The sequence below is a fragment of the Calidris pugnax genome, unplaced genomic scaffold (assembly GCF_001431845.1).
Source record: "Calidris pugnax isolate Ruff unplaced genomic scaffold, ASM143184v1 scaffold41, whole genome shotgun sequence".
In the NCBI taxonomy this organism is placed as follows: Eukaryota; Metazoa; Chordata; class Aves; order Charadriiformes; family Scolopacidae; genus Calidris; species Calidris pugnax.
Genome location: NW_015094509.1, coordinates 17,766,443 through 17,783,136, shown reverse-complemented (window position 1 = coordinate 17,783,136; position 16,694 = coordinate 17,766,443). Strand labels below are relative to the sequence as shown.

Below are 16,694 nucleotides of genomic sequence, written 5' to 3'. Positions count from 1 at the left end.
TGTTGAGTAACACTTTATGATGAGCTAAATTGTACCATTCATCCAAGAGCCACAGTAATGGTAGCACAGAGGCTGCTGTGTTGCAGAGGGAGTAACATGCTCTTTGCTATCGTCTCCTGGTTTCAGAATAAAGCCTGAGAAATCAAAGAAGAGATTTTTAATAATTTAAAAGCACTTACAGCCAGAACTAGAGGAGGTAAAAAGTTGAGTCTGTTTAAAAAAAGTGAATCAAACAACACCTCATTTTCCAAGGTGGTATCAGTGTAGCTCCAGTGTGATTTGCCGCTATTGGCAAGGGCACCTTTGGACAGCAAATGTGTATACTGGGAATCAAAGGTCAGTAGAGGGCTGCAGGGCATCCCTCCCTCTACTACCTCACAGCAGTGGTGAAGACCAAAGAAAGTAAGTTTTGGTTTTCTTCCTAAGGTAAAGCTTTGCTTGATGCTTTAGTTCTCTGCTTGGTCCAAATACTTCCTTAGCGTTGGCTCAGCCAGTGTGCTGTCTTCCTCCTGGTTGCTTGTAGCATAGAGATGCCCAAAAGATGGAGTCAGAGTTCCACTAGCACAATCTGGGTAGTGTGTGATATTTTAATGCCTAAAGTCCGCGTGGGACTGTTGTTCAACACTACTGGTAAAGATAAGGCACGAACTGGGAGGGATTGCCTGAAAAGACCATAGGCTCCTTATAGTTGGGCACATGTTTTTTTATGGTTGCGCAAACATCTTTTTCAGGAAGGGTTTAGATATAACTGCTCATGTGAAGGGAAATCTTTGACTTTTCTGTTTTGCTGTGATAGGTCACTGTTTAGAAGGATTTGAAGAGCTGGACCACAAAGTACAGGTTCTCCTATGAAACAGTGCTCTTACACTGCAGACATATCTGAATTGCTACAATATTAATCCTGAGTATATCTTAAATTGATTAAATTGGTCACATTCACCTTCACTGGTGGTTTCTTGACAGTAATTTAGATGCTTGAGAATAGATGAGGGTTTATTTAGACACCTGGATGAATTGTAGACTTATGGGAGATATCTTACCTCTGGGAGACCAGCTGACATTCAAGAATAGCAATTCGTTGTCAAAATGGCACAAGATACCTATTTTACATGCCTAAGTGTCTCACAAAGCATCAAAACAATATATAAAATGAAAAGGGAGGAGTGGAACATAGATGGCTGACAGTAAGCAAGTACCTAACCAATGAAACAATGTCTTCTCAGACTGAGGTATTTCAGGTCTGGGAATTTTTTGCTGTAGCAAATTAACCTGTCAGAGTGAGAATATCGCATTAGTGGAAATCCTTGGGTGATTTTTTTTTTTTAACTTTTGCATCCAGGCCGTGCTTTGCTGAGACTTACTGACAAAAAGCTTGAACGAATGGGCATTGCCCAGGAAAGCCTGCGACAGCACATTCTGCAGCAAGTCCTTCAGCTGAAGGTGAGAGAAGAAGTCAGAAACCTCCAGCTGCTTACACAAGGTATGAAAAATAATTTTGATTTGGACAGTTATTGAGATCAGGAAGGAGAAGTTTGCTTGAGGGCATAAAAGGTGACTTGACGTTCTCCCACAAGACATGATGCGTGAAAATGTCTCATAGATTCCACATGCTTTCCAAGCTGGGAACAAAAGGTAAAATAATGCATAAGTAAATAGAGATGTTCAGCTGCATGTTTTGCATGATGAATAGGCTCCATCTACAGCTTGATGGTAGTCTTACTTAGCTGTCTGCTTACTAGGATGAAAATAATTACATATAAAGGGCACACGTAGTGAACATGCTGTCTTTACAGACGTTGTACATTTTTGCATTAATTGTTTACTTTCAGTGTCGGATAAAAGACTAATCTCTGTAACCTGTTTTATGGTAAGAGCTGTCAGTGGAAAATTACCTGTTAGACCCTGTTTTTTGCAGATGGCTGATTCCTTTTTCATGTTGGAGTAATTTTATTGACTTGAATAGAGTTGCTTCTAATTTATGCTGCTAAGAAAACAGAAAACTGGGCTCAATATGGAGATCATGATTAGAAGACAGGGAAGAAGGAGTAACAAGAAGCTCCTACATATTTTCCAAATGAGGCTAAGACGGTTTATAATGACTTGTGTTATTAGCTCTAGATTTAGGCTTTTTAACAACAGTGGTAACATGGAAGAAAAGCAATCATTGGTAACAGTGTAAAGTAAAATGTAGACAACCTCTAGTATATATTTGCAATACTTTCTCAATGTTAAATGTTGTTTGGCAGTCCAGTGAGATAGCATCAATCGCATACTTCTGTGGTGTTTTGGTTCAGTGCCCGTTACATGTCACATCATATGAAAAAATAGACTTCTTCAGTACATGCAGTGTATTTTTAACAAAATGTCCTTCACACATGGCATTGTGTTCCTGATTGAGACTTGCTCACTGTGTTTGGGGAAAAACTCTCTGATTAGTAGAGTAAGCTGCATTTTATCTGAAAGAGCCAATGTCTCAATTGAATTGTTCCTTTGGGCTTAGTGTCATGTGGATTGTGCTGAGGAGCTTTAGGCCTCCTTCATTTTGCCATGGCCTGTGAGTATGACCTCACCTCATCTTGTGCCGTGTCAAAAGCAGTGCACATGCTGAAGCATCGCTGTCTTCCCCAGATGGTTAGAGCTCTGTCTTTTCTCCTCCTCCATTCAGGCTTTCACCCATTATTTGTATGTCCTTTTCTTCAGTGTTGGCTGGGTTCTCTCTTCACCTACATCTGGAGTGGTACTTGAGAGACTGCCAAACTGCAAAGTTCTGGTCACCAACCATCACTATTTTAGGTCTGCTTACAGAAGTTGGGATTTTATTGATATGGGACAACGAAGACCCACTAGCTATAAATTTGGGTCAGTTGATCACTGCAATCCAGATACAGGTTTATGAAGAAATCTATTTGGCATTGAGGACTATGTGTTTCCAGGCATCTCCTTTATTGTTTCTCTCTGGTGCTCCTCTGGGGACATCAACTGCTGGGTGAATCTTGATCAGTCAGACAGTAGCGACTGCCATTTCAAGGAATTCAGGGCAGCATCCTTTGAGATGGCCCATGCGGCTGAGCATGCACTTTTGAACTTTGGTAAGAGTTTATTCATTATAAACACATGCTGGACTATGAAGGACAGGCTAGTAATAGATGTGTGGATGTCTGTTTAATGTCTCTGCCATGTAGAGAGAACGTTGTTGTTTAGTCCATTCGTATAAAGGCATGCCATCCTACGTTTTATGAAAGCCAGCACAAGCTTTCAAAAAATGGTGGTCTGCAGCTTCTGCTGTCTCCCCCCACAATGGTGCTGGCCATTGCGCTGCCCTTCGACTCTACTCCATCCTTCTTAAATAGAGCTGAAGTTGTGGGGCAGCACAACAGTCCGTAAAACCTTCCCCTGTGCAGCAGAGCTGTGTTAATCCTGTGGTCCCAGAGCAGGGGGACAGTGGATGGCAGCAGTATTCCTGTCCCCTATCACCGCACTTACACCAAGCTGGAGTGTGTGTCTGTTGAAAGTGCTTGTTTTGAAGTGCTACAGTTAAGATACCATTTCTCAGCTATGGTGCAGACTGTAAAGCTGTGTGCTGGCAGTTGTTCTCTGAAACGGATTCTGTCTCCTTGCCCAGTTTCTTCAAAGTGTGTCCACCCATTTCTTGTTACGGTTTATACGTTCCCAATCTAGGTTGGTACTAGAATAGCTTTCTGTAAGTGCTTTTCTGTTTTGGAGAACATTTTTTCTCTGAAAAGTAACACATTTGCATGCCAGCAGTTCCAGCCTTTTGGAAATTCCACTTGCAAAATGCAGGTCACAGTGTAGCTATTGCTACATTGTGCTTTGCTGTCCTCCAAAATGTCCTCGAAAAAGAGGGGAAAAAAGCCCCCTGTCTCTCAGTGCACAACCCGGGAGATCGTTAGGCGAAAGAAGCCATTAAAACTCCTTTCTGAATTAATTTAGCACACAAGCTGGGTTGCAAGCAATGAGGTCCTAATTCAGAGCCCATTGATGTCAGCAAAAAGACTTCCACTTGACTTTAGTTCGTACCCCAATTGAAGCTGGAGTGAACAGGGAAAGTTTTTTAAAAAGCATTATGTAATACTTATCAGATATTTTAAGTGTTTTCGTGTTCTGTTGTCTGCAGGGAAAGTCAACCTCATTTTAAAAACTCAATAGAGAACTAGCATTCTTTGCTACTCCCGTTTCAGAAAATGACTTAAAAATATTTCATTCTTCTTCATTCAGGACACACCATCCAGTCTGTTCTGGGGATCTTAAAGCCAGAATAGTGTGTGATTGTGTAATTGAAGGCTTGTGTTGAGTTTTAGGAAGACTTTTCTTTGGAGTAAGAACTGCCTGATTGAGGCTATTATCAGCAGAAACGCTATTCCAACCTCTGCTAGGGTAGAAGGGCACAGACCCAACTACTGATCCGTGCTTTTTCCCTAGACTTAGTGATGTTGAGGAACTAATTTGACAAAATATCTTCCAATGTCTCTTGGGGAGAGCTGCACACTGTTGGAAAGACCATTATTGTACTGTTACCACAGTAAGCCTGAGTTGAAAGACCATTTTTTAAAAAAAAGCCTTACATAACTACACAGAGAAGAAGTTATTTTGAGATTTTTCAATGCAAGTCCTGCTTTTGGCTAGCATAGAAGAGACTGTCCTCAAAGTGGTAGAATTGTGCCATGTGTGATTCTGAGCAAAGGATCCATAGACAGCAATCTGCTAATAGGGCTGAGCTTAAGAAGCATTTTGGATTTGGATTAAATGATACCTGCATTTAAGATGACATTGGGCCCCCTCCTAAGCTCCTCTGTGAGTTTCATATAGGGCAAAGTGCTACTTGAATATACTGCCAGGCCAGAGAATGTGCCAAATTTTCTTCAAAAAACCCTTCTCCTGCTAGCAAAATGTGTTAGAATAAGGCTTTGTGCTTCATTGAAAGTCATCACAGCTGTTGATACCCGTTGAAATTATTTCTTCAGTAAATTTCCTGCTCATCCTGCACTGGTGCTCAGCTACTGAAAAACATATGTGTCCAATGATAACCACAATAAGACCAATTTTTTTCTTTCCTTCAATATCCGAAATAGTCCCATTCAAAACCTGTTATAGTATCCTAGCACTGTATTCTTCCAGGAAGGGAACTGGAGGGCCTTCAAAGATGCATCTCATCTTCTGAGGAAAGATGAAGTAAGCCATGTCTTCTAGTGATGGATCATTCACTGGGTTTTTAAGGAACCTTCTAACAGAAACATTGCCTTGAGGGTCCATGTGGTAAGTAAACCCCCCACAGATGAAACGTTTTATAAGGATTTTTACACTATTATCAGCCTCATAATATTAGAGAAAGGCAGACTTGATCAAAATTTGAGCTGTTTGGCACTGAGCCCTCCCAGGCTGTCAGAAACATGATGCTAGTTCCTGTTCACTGTATTTGCTTCTTTTAGAATCATAGAATCATTTAGGTTGGAAAAGGCCCTTAAGAGCCTCAAGTCCAACCGTTAACCAAGCACTGCCCTGCCCACCAGGCCAGGGTGAAGGGACCAAAGAGAGACCTGTGTGTGCTGCGTGTTGAGGGGCTTGGGATGGGTTGCTTTGTGTGTTGTAATTGTGGCAGGAACCTGAGCGCTGCCGTTCCAGCTTGGCATCGCCACCTGTGAGGAGATTTTGTGGTTGTTTTCCCTCATCAAAGCCTCGAAGTACTAGACTCACTCTCATCTTCTGCATTCCCACATATGAAGACCTTCCCTATGGTGGTGGCTCCTGGTACATGGCATGAATGATTGTGAGTTACACACCTGCCCATCAAGGGACTTCAGTGGTCAGAATAATGGACATGGGACCTTGCAAAGGGCAGAACTGCAAGGTCATTTGGAGTTAAGGGAATATGATTGCACTTTGCTGTCCCCCTGCTCTGTAGGCTTCCGAACTGCCATTGCCTACTGTTTTTCATGTCCCTTAAAGAAGTGTTGCTTCAGATCAGCACATTTCTTTGTCAGCCCTGTAAAGAAGTCAGAACGACTGAAGTTTGTGATAGAAGGTCATCCTGTTACACTTCCAGGATGTATTGTTTTCTTTCCTGGGTACGTTCTGGACTTGAGGTTTTGGCACCCAAGGAATCATGAGTTCCTTCCGCCAGAAATACTCTTTTTCTTGTCTCTGAAAACAGCAGATGTTGCCTCTGTGAGCGCTCCAGGTAGGCAGTGCGTTCGCCTTCCCAGCAGCTGGTGGGGGAAGTGTGTAACACTTGAGGAATCTGGATTTCATGTCCCTGTGGTGGTGTTGGGAGGCGTGCAGCATTTGAAATGTTGACTGTCCTCTTACCAGGCACCCTTTCTTTTGTTTTCATTGTCTTGACCTCACCTTTTTGTTTTCCCTAACCCTGAAGCTTCCAGCTAGTCAGGAAGGGCCTTTCTTCTTATAGCACAAATTGCTATGCAAATGTTTCTTGCATATGCTGCATACATGGCATCTATCCAAGGTACAGAAAAAACCACTTGATATTTCAGAAGAGCTCCAGCAAACTTAATTCCCAGCTGATTTCCTTTGCTCTGTGCTCCTGTTATGCTCTAAAATCTCTGAGAGACTTATATATAGCATATATATAGAGTATAGCATGGAAACACTGACAGAAATTACCCCAAAGTAGTAGTTTATCCCTTATCATAGGGATAAACGATACTGTGTTCCAGGACTCAATATGCTAAATTGGTGTTATAAGTAAAGAAATCTTGAGCTGCTTTTTGATATGGGTTCATTTTCATTATGTGTCTGTATCCCGTTTGCTCCTTTCCATTGTATGTCCTTTATTCCTGTACCCCTGTAGGAATCATAGCTTAACACTGCTCTTCCAAGACTGTAAAATGACTTTGCTACCATCCGTTAGGCTACAAAAGAGCAGTCTTTGTTGTATTTTTCCCACTCCCAGTCAAGGACATTTTCAGCACTTAAGAGGACGTAGGCTCCTGAGTCAGAAGCCGTGGTTGTTCCTGAGAGGTTTTTCAGACTTTAGGCGCTATTAAGAGTTCTGAAAATCAATTTTTTCAGGTCACAAGTATGCACTGAGGAGTTCTCTACAGTTCTCATTTGTTTTAGCTGAAGCAGAATATCGTATGTGGAGCGAGTATCTGAGCGCAGATAAAACGTTTAAAATACATGCATCAGTGACGATAAATACCAAATTCCATCTATGGCATCAGTTATTTGAATTTCATGTGGCTGGTTTCTAACCTGAAGAATATACTTTGCAGTGCAATCAATGGTCCCTGGTAGACCATTGAATTACTATAGTTCTGTTAGTTACCTTTTAGCTATTGCTGTGATGCTAATACATATTCATATCAAATAACCGAGTGATTCAGCTGACAGGTAAAATAAGTTCCAATACACTGGACAATTCATTGCAATGCACTCTGGATAGGTTTAGCACAGAATTGTCCTTCAATATGCGTAGTATTTAAGTTTGGAGTATGAATAAGGAAGCATGTATGCAACTATGAAATTTGTATTTATGAACTTCTATGGCAAGCTATTAGCTGTATAATATTACAATGTGCTCGCATTTTTATGTGTTTCTATAAATAATATTGCAACTCAGTCTACTGGGAATGTAGTATTAGCTGTTTTGTATGATTGCAAGGACATGATTGCAGTTGTCTGGTTTTCTTATTATTTTATTACTGTTGATTTTCTTTTTTCATTCCTGCTTTTCAAAATTCTCAAAAGTCAGTCTACTGGAAAGTTTGGTCTGGAAAGTTTAGCCCTTCTGAGCTAATGCATACCCCAAACTGTCTTATGTATTTGATTAATAGATATTACATATATATATACACACACATACATGTACATATTTCCCCCCTCATGTGTAAATTGGAAAGAGAAAAAACAATTTTTCTCAAGGTTTAAGAAAAAAATTTAAAATATTGCTGTTTTTGCTGCAGCCAGTCATGAAAGACTTTCAACTAAATAGGAAAGTTTTGAGCAGTCAGAGGCTGTGATTTAACAACAGCTGTTTGTGATCAGTGCCAGTGGAAATCACTTGTTTTCACCCAGCCGAAAAGAACAGGCTGGTAAAAGGGATTCCAGGAATAGGTACAGTCTTTCACACAGAGTTTAAATAAATCAAGTCTACATATTGTAAGATGGTGCCATTTACAATGTAACATATTTGTCATTTCTAATGAGACTTTTCCAGAAATCAGGCATGGAATAAAATCAGGCTCGATAGTAGTTTTATAAAAGAATTGAGGAAATCGGAGCCCTAACTGTACGTCCAACCCCTTAGAAGGGACATAGATATTTTCACTGCTGGGCTTCTGATTCAGAACTTGACTGTCTTCATCAACTAACACCTATATGGTCAAACTGGGTGGGTAGTGTTGGAAATAAGAAGATAAGGAATGCTATTCTCAGTCAGATCCAATATCACTCTGCCCCAGCACTCTGACAGTAGCAGATGCTCTTTAGGCAGAGCCCAGAACCCTGGCCCCTCTCTGTGGTCCCGTCCCCTTGGGCTCCCCAGCATCCAGAAGTGCTGCATTAGGAAGAGTACTTCCCTGCCTAATCCTTTGAGACTCCATTGAGTATCTGTCTCACTCTGTCATGAAACAAGTGGTTCACAACATGTTTTTTTTCCAAACTAGAGTATAGTCCCTGGCAGCCTCAGTGGTGCCGAAAGTGCCAAAGCCTGAGTTGGCGTGCCTTCAGTTGGGTATCTTCTGACTTCCACAGAGACTCCAAGCAGTCCCGCTGTCATGTAGCTACACATCCTCTGTATTTCAGATACACAAGTCCCATCTCAGACACGTCAGATGAATTGTGCCCGTTGCTCTCCATTGATTATTACAGAAGCTCAGGATGGCTACCAGATGGCTACATGGTAGATGACTAAACTTAGCTGACATCAATTCCCACTCGCTATGCCTAGAGGTAAACTCCTACGCTGAAAAAAGTTGGTCTGAAAGCTGGATGAATTGCCCTCTTCACTCATCTGAGTTTCGGTAACATCTTTCTGAATTTATGAAGCTGGTGCCTGTATGAATGCATTCTGTTTGCAAAGTGTTGTACCACGTTGGCACTTTTAACAAACACAAAAGTCACTTAAAGCCTTTTTGAAAATATAAAATGAAGTTTTGCTGTTTTGAGTCCCTGAAGGTGAATCTTGCCAAATAGTTCAAAATAATTTTTCTTCCTGTTGTTACTAGCATTTATGGCCTGTGCAATAAAGATTTATAATTACCGGAAATATTCAAGGGAGGTGGGAGAAAAACTCTTTCCTTTTTATGCCTCTGTAAAACTGCTTTTCTAAGTTGTGTAAAAAGAACCTGTTTTATTTAAAAGCTTCTCTTTTTTCATTCAGATTCTTTAAAAGCCTTTCTGTAATCTAATTTTAAAAATGAATGTGGTTCTGTTCAAATAAAAGTTTACTCTTAATGGCTGTTATGCTTCATATGATAGAGCACCTTCATTTACTTTGTTATACATGGGCAGTCAGCGGTGTTATGAACTGTTTCTTTATTACTAAGCAATATGCAGATCTCTGGCATCTTCCACAAAGGAAAGGGTGGGTTTTTTTAAACTCTTTATTTGACATGATCATAAAGCATGGGTACTAGCTCAGTGTTTTATGACATGCTCAAGTATGATCAATAATTTTAACTATGCTGGTTTCCCCCTTAAGATCAATATTATAGAATTTTTCCAGTCACTATTTGAATGGATTTTAATTGAAATTGATTCTCTATAAAATAATAAATTGAAGTGTATTAACAATGATCTTGTGGTCCTTGACGTAAGGAATTCTGAATTCTAACAAAATTCTGAGCAGTTTTCAAAAAATACCTAGTTTTCCTCTACAAAGCCTAAGTATTCATAAAGCACCTGTAGGGGTTTTTAAGTACTAATTCCAACCGATGACAGCATGAATACAGCAGCCTTGATTTTAACATGAGCATGAATAGAAATGTGGCGAGGAAGTACTGCTTTTTAAAGAAATCTACTTTTCTGTTTGCAGTTCAGCTACAGCTGTATTGTGTGATCCTAATATTTAAATATTAAATATATACTGTTATGTATAGTGTTAACTTCAAAGTTTTTGTCAGTAAAAATACCTCCCAGTCACCTGACATTAGAAGTTATCTATACAGAGAAAGGATACATTGAGAAAATCTGCAGTGAGTAGCTCTGTGAGAACCTCAGTGTTTTTCCAAAGGTGTCACCTGCAAGGGCATTGAGTCAGTCTTTTCTCTGTTTTTCTTAGTGTAAGAGTGATGGGGGCTGAGTTTTAGGCAGTAAAACTCATGTACATGGCAATACCACACAGTTCTGAAGCTCCTCAACCACACTAAGGTTTCATCCAAGTCCTAGGGCTTATTCTCAGTTAAACGCATCCACATCCTTGGAAAAATAGTAGGTTTACATGCATTTGGCTTGTATGATGGCTTTGACCTGAAGACAAACTGATTAGCAAATAGCCAGACTCAATAATGTGCATATCATTTTATATCCAGACAGCCCGATATAAAATGTCAGAACTCTGACTTAGCGTAGTCATTCAATCCTACACGATGGCCAGAGCTCTCATCCTCAGGAACTGCAGGGATAAGCAAGTTAGAGACTTTTGCATGTGAACAAAAAGCCATGTCAAGGTTCACCTTCAAGCTTGAGTGCAGTCTGAAGGCATAGACATTGACATGGTCTTAGAGTTTTGAGTCTGCTCCACTAGAAGTAGGACTCAGACCTTCCCAGTCAGTTCATCTGGGACACCCAGCTGCCATCAGCTGGCATTTGATGGTGTGAGATGGAGTTGAAGCAACTCTCACACCTGGGCCTTGAAGCAAGTAATTTTCACACATTTTTTCATTCTTCACTCAGACCAGCTGGGAGGCTCACTGTCAATAACATCAGCTGGCAGACTCTGAAGTTCTGTTCTGGGTTTTTTTGTGTTGAGAGAGCACTGTTGTGTAGGACTTTCAGGAGCTGGGTTTTGAGAGAAAGACCTGAAAGAAGAAAAGGTCCTGCACAGCAAAAGGAGAAGGTTCTTAATAACAGGTGATGCCTTTGTTCATTGTTAATGCATTGGTAATTATTCATTTGTGGTAATGCAAAGCTTTTATTGCTAAAATGTACTCTCCAAAGTCCTCCAAGCTGTATGGTTTTTGGTTTCTTTCCTTTTCAGCGTATGTCAGAGGTAAAGATGGAGAGGGAGTGGTAATCACATTTCCTTCTTTCTTTCAAGTGCTAGGTCATTCCCATCTTCTTGAGAAATAAAGAGGAAAGCCTTCTTTCTCGCTCTATTTCTTTTTGTCTTAATTTCCTTTAAAAATCCTGAGTAACTGAGGACTATTGTTAAAGTTGGGCCAAGGGATTAGTATCTCTTGCTCTAGTTCCTTTTGTTGATTTTCCTTTAGCCCAAGTGTTTAAAGGGCTGATTAGACTACATTTTTCTGGTGAGAAGTTTCTTTAGCTTGTTCCAGAGTGTAGCTATGTGACATACTTTTCAGCCTTGCCTTGTGCTTTTCTGCCATAAGGTGCCAAGATGGTCCGGCCATGTTTAAAGACTCTTGGATGCCGGAAGGAGCAATCAGCATTGTCCTAGACAATGGACCAGCTTTTAAAAGTGTCGGCCAATTAAGGATCCTGATAGACCTTTGAAAATTCCCTATGCTGATCACTCCCATGGTGTCACAGCAGCTATAATTCTCGGTCCAAACTTTAAAGACCTTGAAGCAAACAAACTGTATTTCAGATGAAAGGGACAGGAAAGAGGAAGGGAGGGACAGTCCTACCTCTAAAGCTCTACTGACAAATCAGTTGTCACCTGTGTAGTTTCTGAATGCGTCTTTCTCTAGGCTGAAGAATTGCTTTCATGTGTCCAGCAGTGCAGCTGCCATCCATTCTGCTACAGCTGTTGACTGTGACACTAACCACTGATGTTGTTGACTTTTGTAGATCTCTACTTAAACCTGGAGCATGGTTTTTTGAGGGTCATAGAAAAGCAGCCAGCCCTTGCAGCCCATCAAGGTAACGAATGTCTTTTTGCTGAGATGTATCTTCATAAAATGAGACATCTATGAGATTTTTTTGTTTTTTCTAGAAATGTCTCCTTTAGTTGTGGAGGGGTTTTCAGCTATTGTTGTGAAAACAGTGTTTTATTTTCTTCTAATCATAACAAGCTCTTTCCAAGTGAATTACTATTGTTTACTGATATTTACTTGCTAGAATTGTTTGTTGATAAATTTTCTTTCTCCCTTCTTAAATATCAGCTGCTGTGTGGTAAGCACTAGAATGTGTGACCATTACTATGTCAGCAACTCATGTTTTCCTTTATTATACTATTACTGCTATTCTTAGATCTCTTTGGTTCCCTCTAGTAAGGGGAGAGTCACTGTCAGAATTTTACTGTACATCTACATGGCTTAACTGATCACATGATAATGTGAATAAGAATCTACGTCTTACTCATTTCTTCAGTGTTTTCTATTGATCAGATGATCAGAACCCAGGGTGTTTAGGTGAGGAATGTAAACAGATGTTGGGACCAGAAGAGAGGAATCCTTTTGTCAAGGGTGTCTCCAGGAATCAGGAGCACCTAAAACTAGTTTCTGCTGCTTATAATTAATTTGGCTAGAGTCTTTGGGAAAGTCTTTAGCTGACTTAAAACTTGACCCATAGTCTTCATGGATACCTGCTGTATCAGTTCTAGCACAGTGAGCAAATATAAAAGTAGCTACTCAACTAAAAAGAATGTAAATTTATGTCTACCACCAGCTGTTGGTTGATTTTATCCAAATCATCTCCCCTTAAAAATCTGAGACCTCAACTTTGCTCTTGGTTCTATGAGGGCAAATGAAGGAGTAATGCTCCATTGATTTCAGCGAAATGTGAAACTAGTTAAAATGAGAACAGGATCAACCCCGTTTTGCCTCTACAGCATGGGACTATAAAGCCCATTCTAATCAATGAAGGGTACCAATGACTTTGTTGACCTTTGGATCAAATCCATAAACCTTTTTAGTAACTTAATTAAAACCACAAATACAGAAACATAAGTGTTCTCTTCTCTAACCCTACATTGGTCTCTCAAAAAATTGAAAAATATGATACCTTGCCAATGTGATTGTATCAAAAACAAAATTTTTATTTTATTATCTTTAGAATTTTTTCTTAACTGTCTAAAGCCTGTTTTTCACGTGTTCTCAAAATCTGTTTTGCTGATGTGCACTTCCCATGTTATTTGCAATCCTAATTTCATAATCACTGTTGAAAGTGAAACCTACAAAACTTTCCTTTATCTTACTCTTTCTTTACTAAAATGGCACAGTCAGAGATAAAAACAAGTATACTTCTCTTAGCTTGAGCAGTTTGAGGTGTCTTTGTTGTATTTTACATTAGCTGTCTACAGGTTAGGTGTTTGGTTGAACTCATTGCTCGCATTCCTCAAATAATGAATGAAGAACGACAGCCACCTCCAGAGTTAATCTGTGCCCTTCTAAAACAGATGCCCATGAGAGCTGCAATGCATTTCCCTCCAAAGGTTCTTGCCTCTGTCAGCTGGAGGACTTACCATCTAATTTGGGATAGCTAAAATTAAATAGAGGAAGAGTGGGCAGTAGCTTTTCCCATTTTTTGCTTCTCAGCATGGAGCATATAACAAGTGACATTATCCACTTTTAATTTGCCACCAATTTTCCACTGCCTTAGTGTTAATTTTATTGTCTTTATCCATACCTGTTGGCAAAATTTGGTTATGCTATGCCCTTAAATTGCTTTTTTTTTGGCTACAGTTGATTCATATTCTACGTGGTGATTCATATTCTATTACTTTCTACAAATATATTTTAACTGAGCTAACTACCTACCACAAGCTCAGTGGTAGAAGAATTAAAAGCAGCAACCAAAAAGGCAAAAATTAATGAGTTACAAGTTCTGCGTTAAGAGGTTTGGGGTTTTTTTTCTTACTTGTAATTGAAATAGTCCTTTAGTCTGAAGCAGACAAGGACTCATATATTGTCTTGGGATAAGGTTTTAACTTACCTGTGCTTTGGCAATTTTTCTCAGACATGAGTGCTTTAATAACTGCAGTTAGACAGATCCTAGTCCTCTGAGTTCTTCCTTTCATCTGGACGCGGTTGAGCCTGATACAAATATTAAACCATTATTATTATTTTATGATTGTGGCTTTTGTTGCCTCTGTGGAGCTGGGTCCATCTTACACAGGAAGGCCAAGACCAGCCTGAGAGCCCCAGATGAAATGCTCATTGAGAACTGAACTTCTGCTTTATAATTCAGAAAAGTTACTGAAAACTTCTTCCCTTTTATATAATTAATTTGTACAGTCATTGAAGGTGTAAGTCTCTTGAAAACCATGAACTGCATAGTGTCAATTAAATAGAAAAAAAACAACCTATCCAAAACCAAGCTTCTTCATATGTCTTCTATTTGGGCTTTCTATGTCTCCCTTAAATCTCTGTTACATCCTCATGCAGCTCGTTCATTTTGTTGAGCGCTAAAGCCTTTTACCATCTGCCAAAAGGTTTTATTTTGGGGTTTCCTCTTATGTGGGAGGGTGGTTTCCTCCTTCCCTTCGTGCTAGTTTCATTGCTATCTTTAGGACTCGGAGCCTACTGGAGACCTTCCTGTCTCCCTTTTATTACACATTCTCCTCCTTCCTTGCTGTTGAGTTCCTGCTCCCGGGGGCAGAGAAGAAAACAAGAACTGAGGCTGCCTTTCTGAGCTGCCTGGGTGATGCAGATGGCTTTTGTTTTAAACACGGGCGTTGGGTTCCTGGAGTGCAGGGCTGGGTGATGTTCTCAGCAGAAACATCCCCGAGTGGGTGTTTTCAGGAACGGTTTGGCGTGGGGGTGCTCCCAGCTGCCCAGCCCTGCGGCTGCAGAGCGCTATGGGCTTCTGAGAAAGGGCACTGGCACCCGGGGCGTTTAAAAGCAGTTTACTCCTCTCTATTTGTTAGCCTTTTACCTCCGCACATTCATCCAACCTGTTCCGTCACTGTTAAGACATCTGTAGCCATAGCCCTTTAGTTTCTTCCTTTTATGGGAACTTTTAGATGTTTATTTTTTCTATGAATGTATCGATTTCCTGTCTTTGCCTTTCTTGCGCTGTAGAGAAAAAGAAGTGAAATTGGAGGTGTTATATTTGCAGAGGGATAGAATTGCGTCTTTTTTTTTTTTTTTTTTTTTCCCCGGGAGCGAAATAAAGTGGATGCCAGGCTGGGTTTTTCAGCACAGCTCTGGAGGATGCAGGGGATACAGCTGCAGTGGGATGTGAGCATCCAGGTGCCAAGCCCTGAGCGCGGCAGGGGGAGGCAGCAAGCCCCTGTCAGGCACCTCCATTTAAATCACTGCTGTGGAGCTCTTCAGGTACCTGCCATCATCTCTCCCTGCAATAGATGCTTCGTGGGGGAAACAAAAGGCCCTGCCTTTTGCCCTCTGCCTGCTGGGAGGGAGTGCAGTGTGTGTCTGGGGGTGTGCAGTCCTGCTGCTGCCTGTCCTGATCTGTACAGCCAAGCCTGTCACCGGGGGCGGTCTGCATGCGGAGGGCGCAGGCACAGGGAGTTGTGCTGGGTGTCAGACCACCTCCCGAGAGCTCTGCCACCATCCATATCAACCACATTATACCTCTGCTGAGTGCATTTCTGGCTTTCCTTTTTTGATTTTTTTTTTTTTTTTGATCGCTGGCATTACACCAACTAGCATGTCAGGTGGTAATAGGAATGCAAGATTATTTTATTTGTGATTAGCTCATCTCTTGGACTCTGAGATGTTCTAATCTCTATCCTTCCGTCATCACCCAGCTCTTCTTGAAGCTCCATACTTATTTGGTTTATTTTCTCTCCCTCGGTAACTGAGAACTTTCTTGTTGATTGCCATGCAAAATTGTCAGTACTTAAAAATAAATGATCCATCTTCCATCCCTTCAGTGTATCCAGTTTTTATGACTGTAGGAATCTAATGAAAGGTTGAAATAGGGATAAGGTGGATGAGGATGTCCCAGGGTGCTACCTAAATATCTGATCTACAGATGAAAAGGGATTCTGGGATTTCTGTTCAGGAAAGTGCCAGTAAAGCTGCCTGTTTCTTAGCACTGCATATTTTAATGACATTCAATTCCAAACTCCAAGTACAGCGTTGCAGAGAGAGGTCAGTGGTGCCCATTTCTGTACCAGCAGAATGGTGCAACGTAACACAGCAGCCTGAGGTAGCATTCTCCTGAAAAATAAGAGGGCTGTGTGAAAAAAACTCAAGCAGGAGACACATGTGTCTCCTCATTTATAAAAAGCAAGGCATTGTACTTCTGATTAAACACAGTTTTCTATGTTCTCTCCGTCACATAGATGCACACACATGCACATACTCTAATTGGATAAAAACGTAAACAGCAAATTAAGGATATGATTAAAAATTAAACAGCCACTGCAGAAATCATCAATAGTAAGTGCTTATTAACTTACGTATAACATTATGCTGGTGTGATAGCTTCAAATTGGCTGCTGAAACTGATTTGCAGCAAATAAGGCCAGCTTTCCAAAAGGATATTTCTGGGCTTCAGTAATCAGACCCTCAGCTCTGATTGCTTGTTTTGTTCCTCCACAATTTTTGCCAGCCTTTTAAAGTAACTGATAATATGCATGACTTTCTTGAGGTATAGGGGGTGATGTGGTTAATCCTTCACCTCTG

At 40.6% G+C, this 16,694-nt stretch overlaps 1 protein-coding gene across 3 annotated transcripts in view; it reads left to right on the top strand.

Moving 5' to 3' along the window:
• Window positions 1-16,694, top strand: part of SAMD12 (sterile alpha motif domain containing 12) — a 153,841-nt gene that overhangs the window by 69,129 nt on the left and 68,018 nt on the right. The window contains exons 4-5 of one of the 3 annotated variants that reach the window (XM_014965479.1): window positions 1,340-1,480; window positions 11,950-12,021. In XM_014965479.1, coding sequence (XP_014820965.1) covers window positions 1,340-1,480; window positions 11,950-12,021 — 213 coding nt within the window. Of the gene's footprint in view, window positions 1-1,339; window positions 1,481-8,781; window positions 9,584-11,949; window positions 12,022-16,694 lie in introns of those variants that run through there. The other 2 variants (XM_014965478.1, XM_014965480.1) reach the window with 2 other exon arrangements.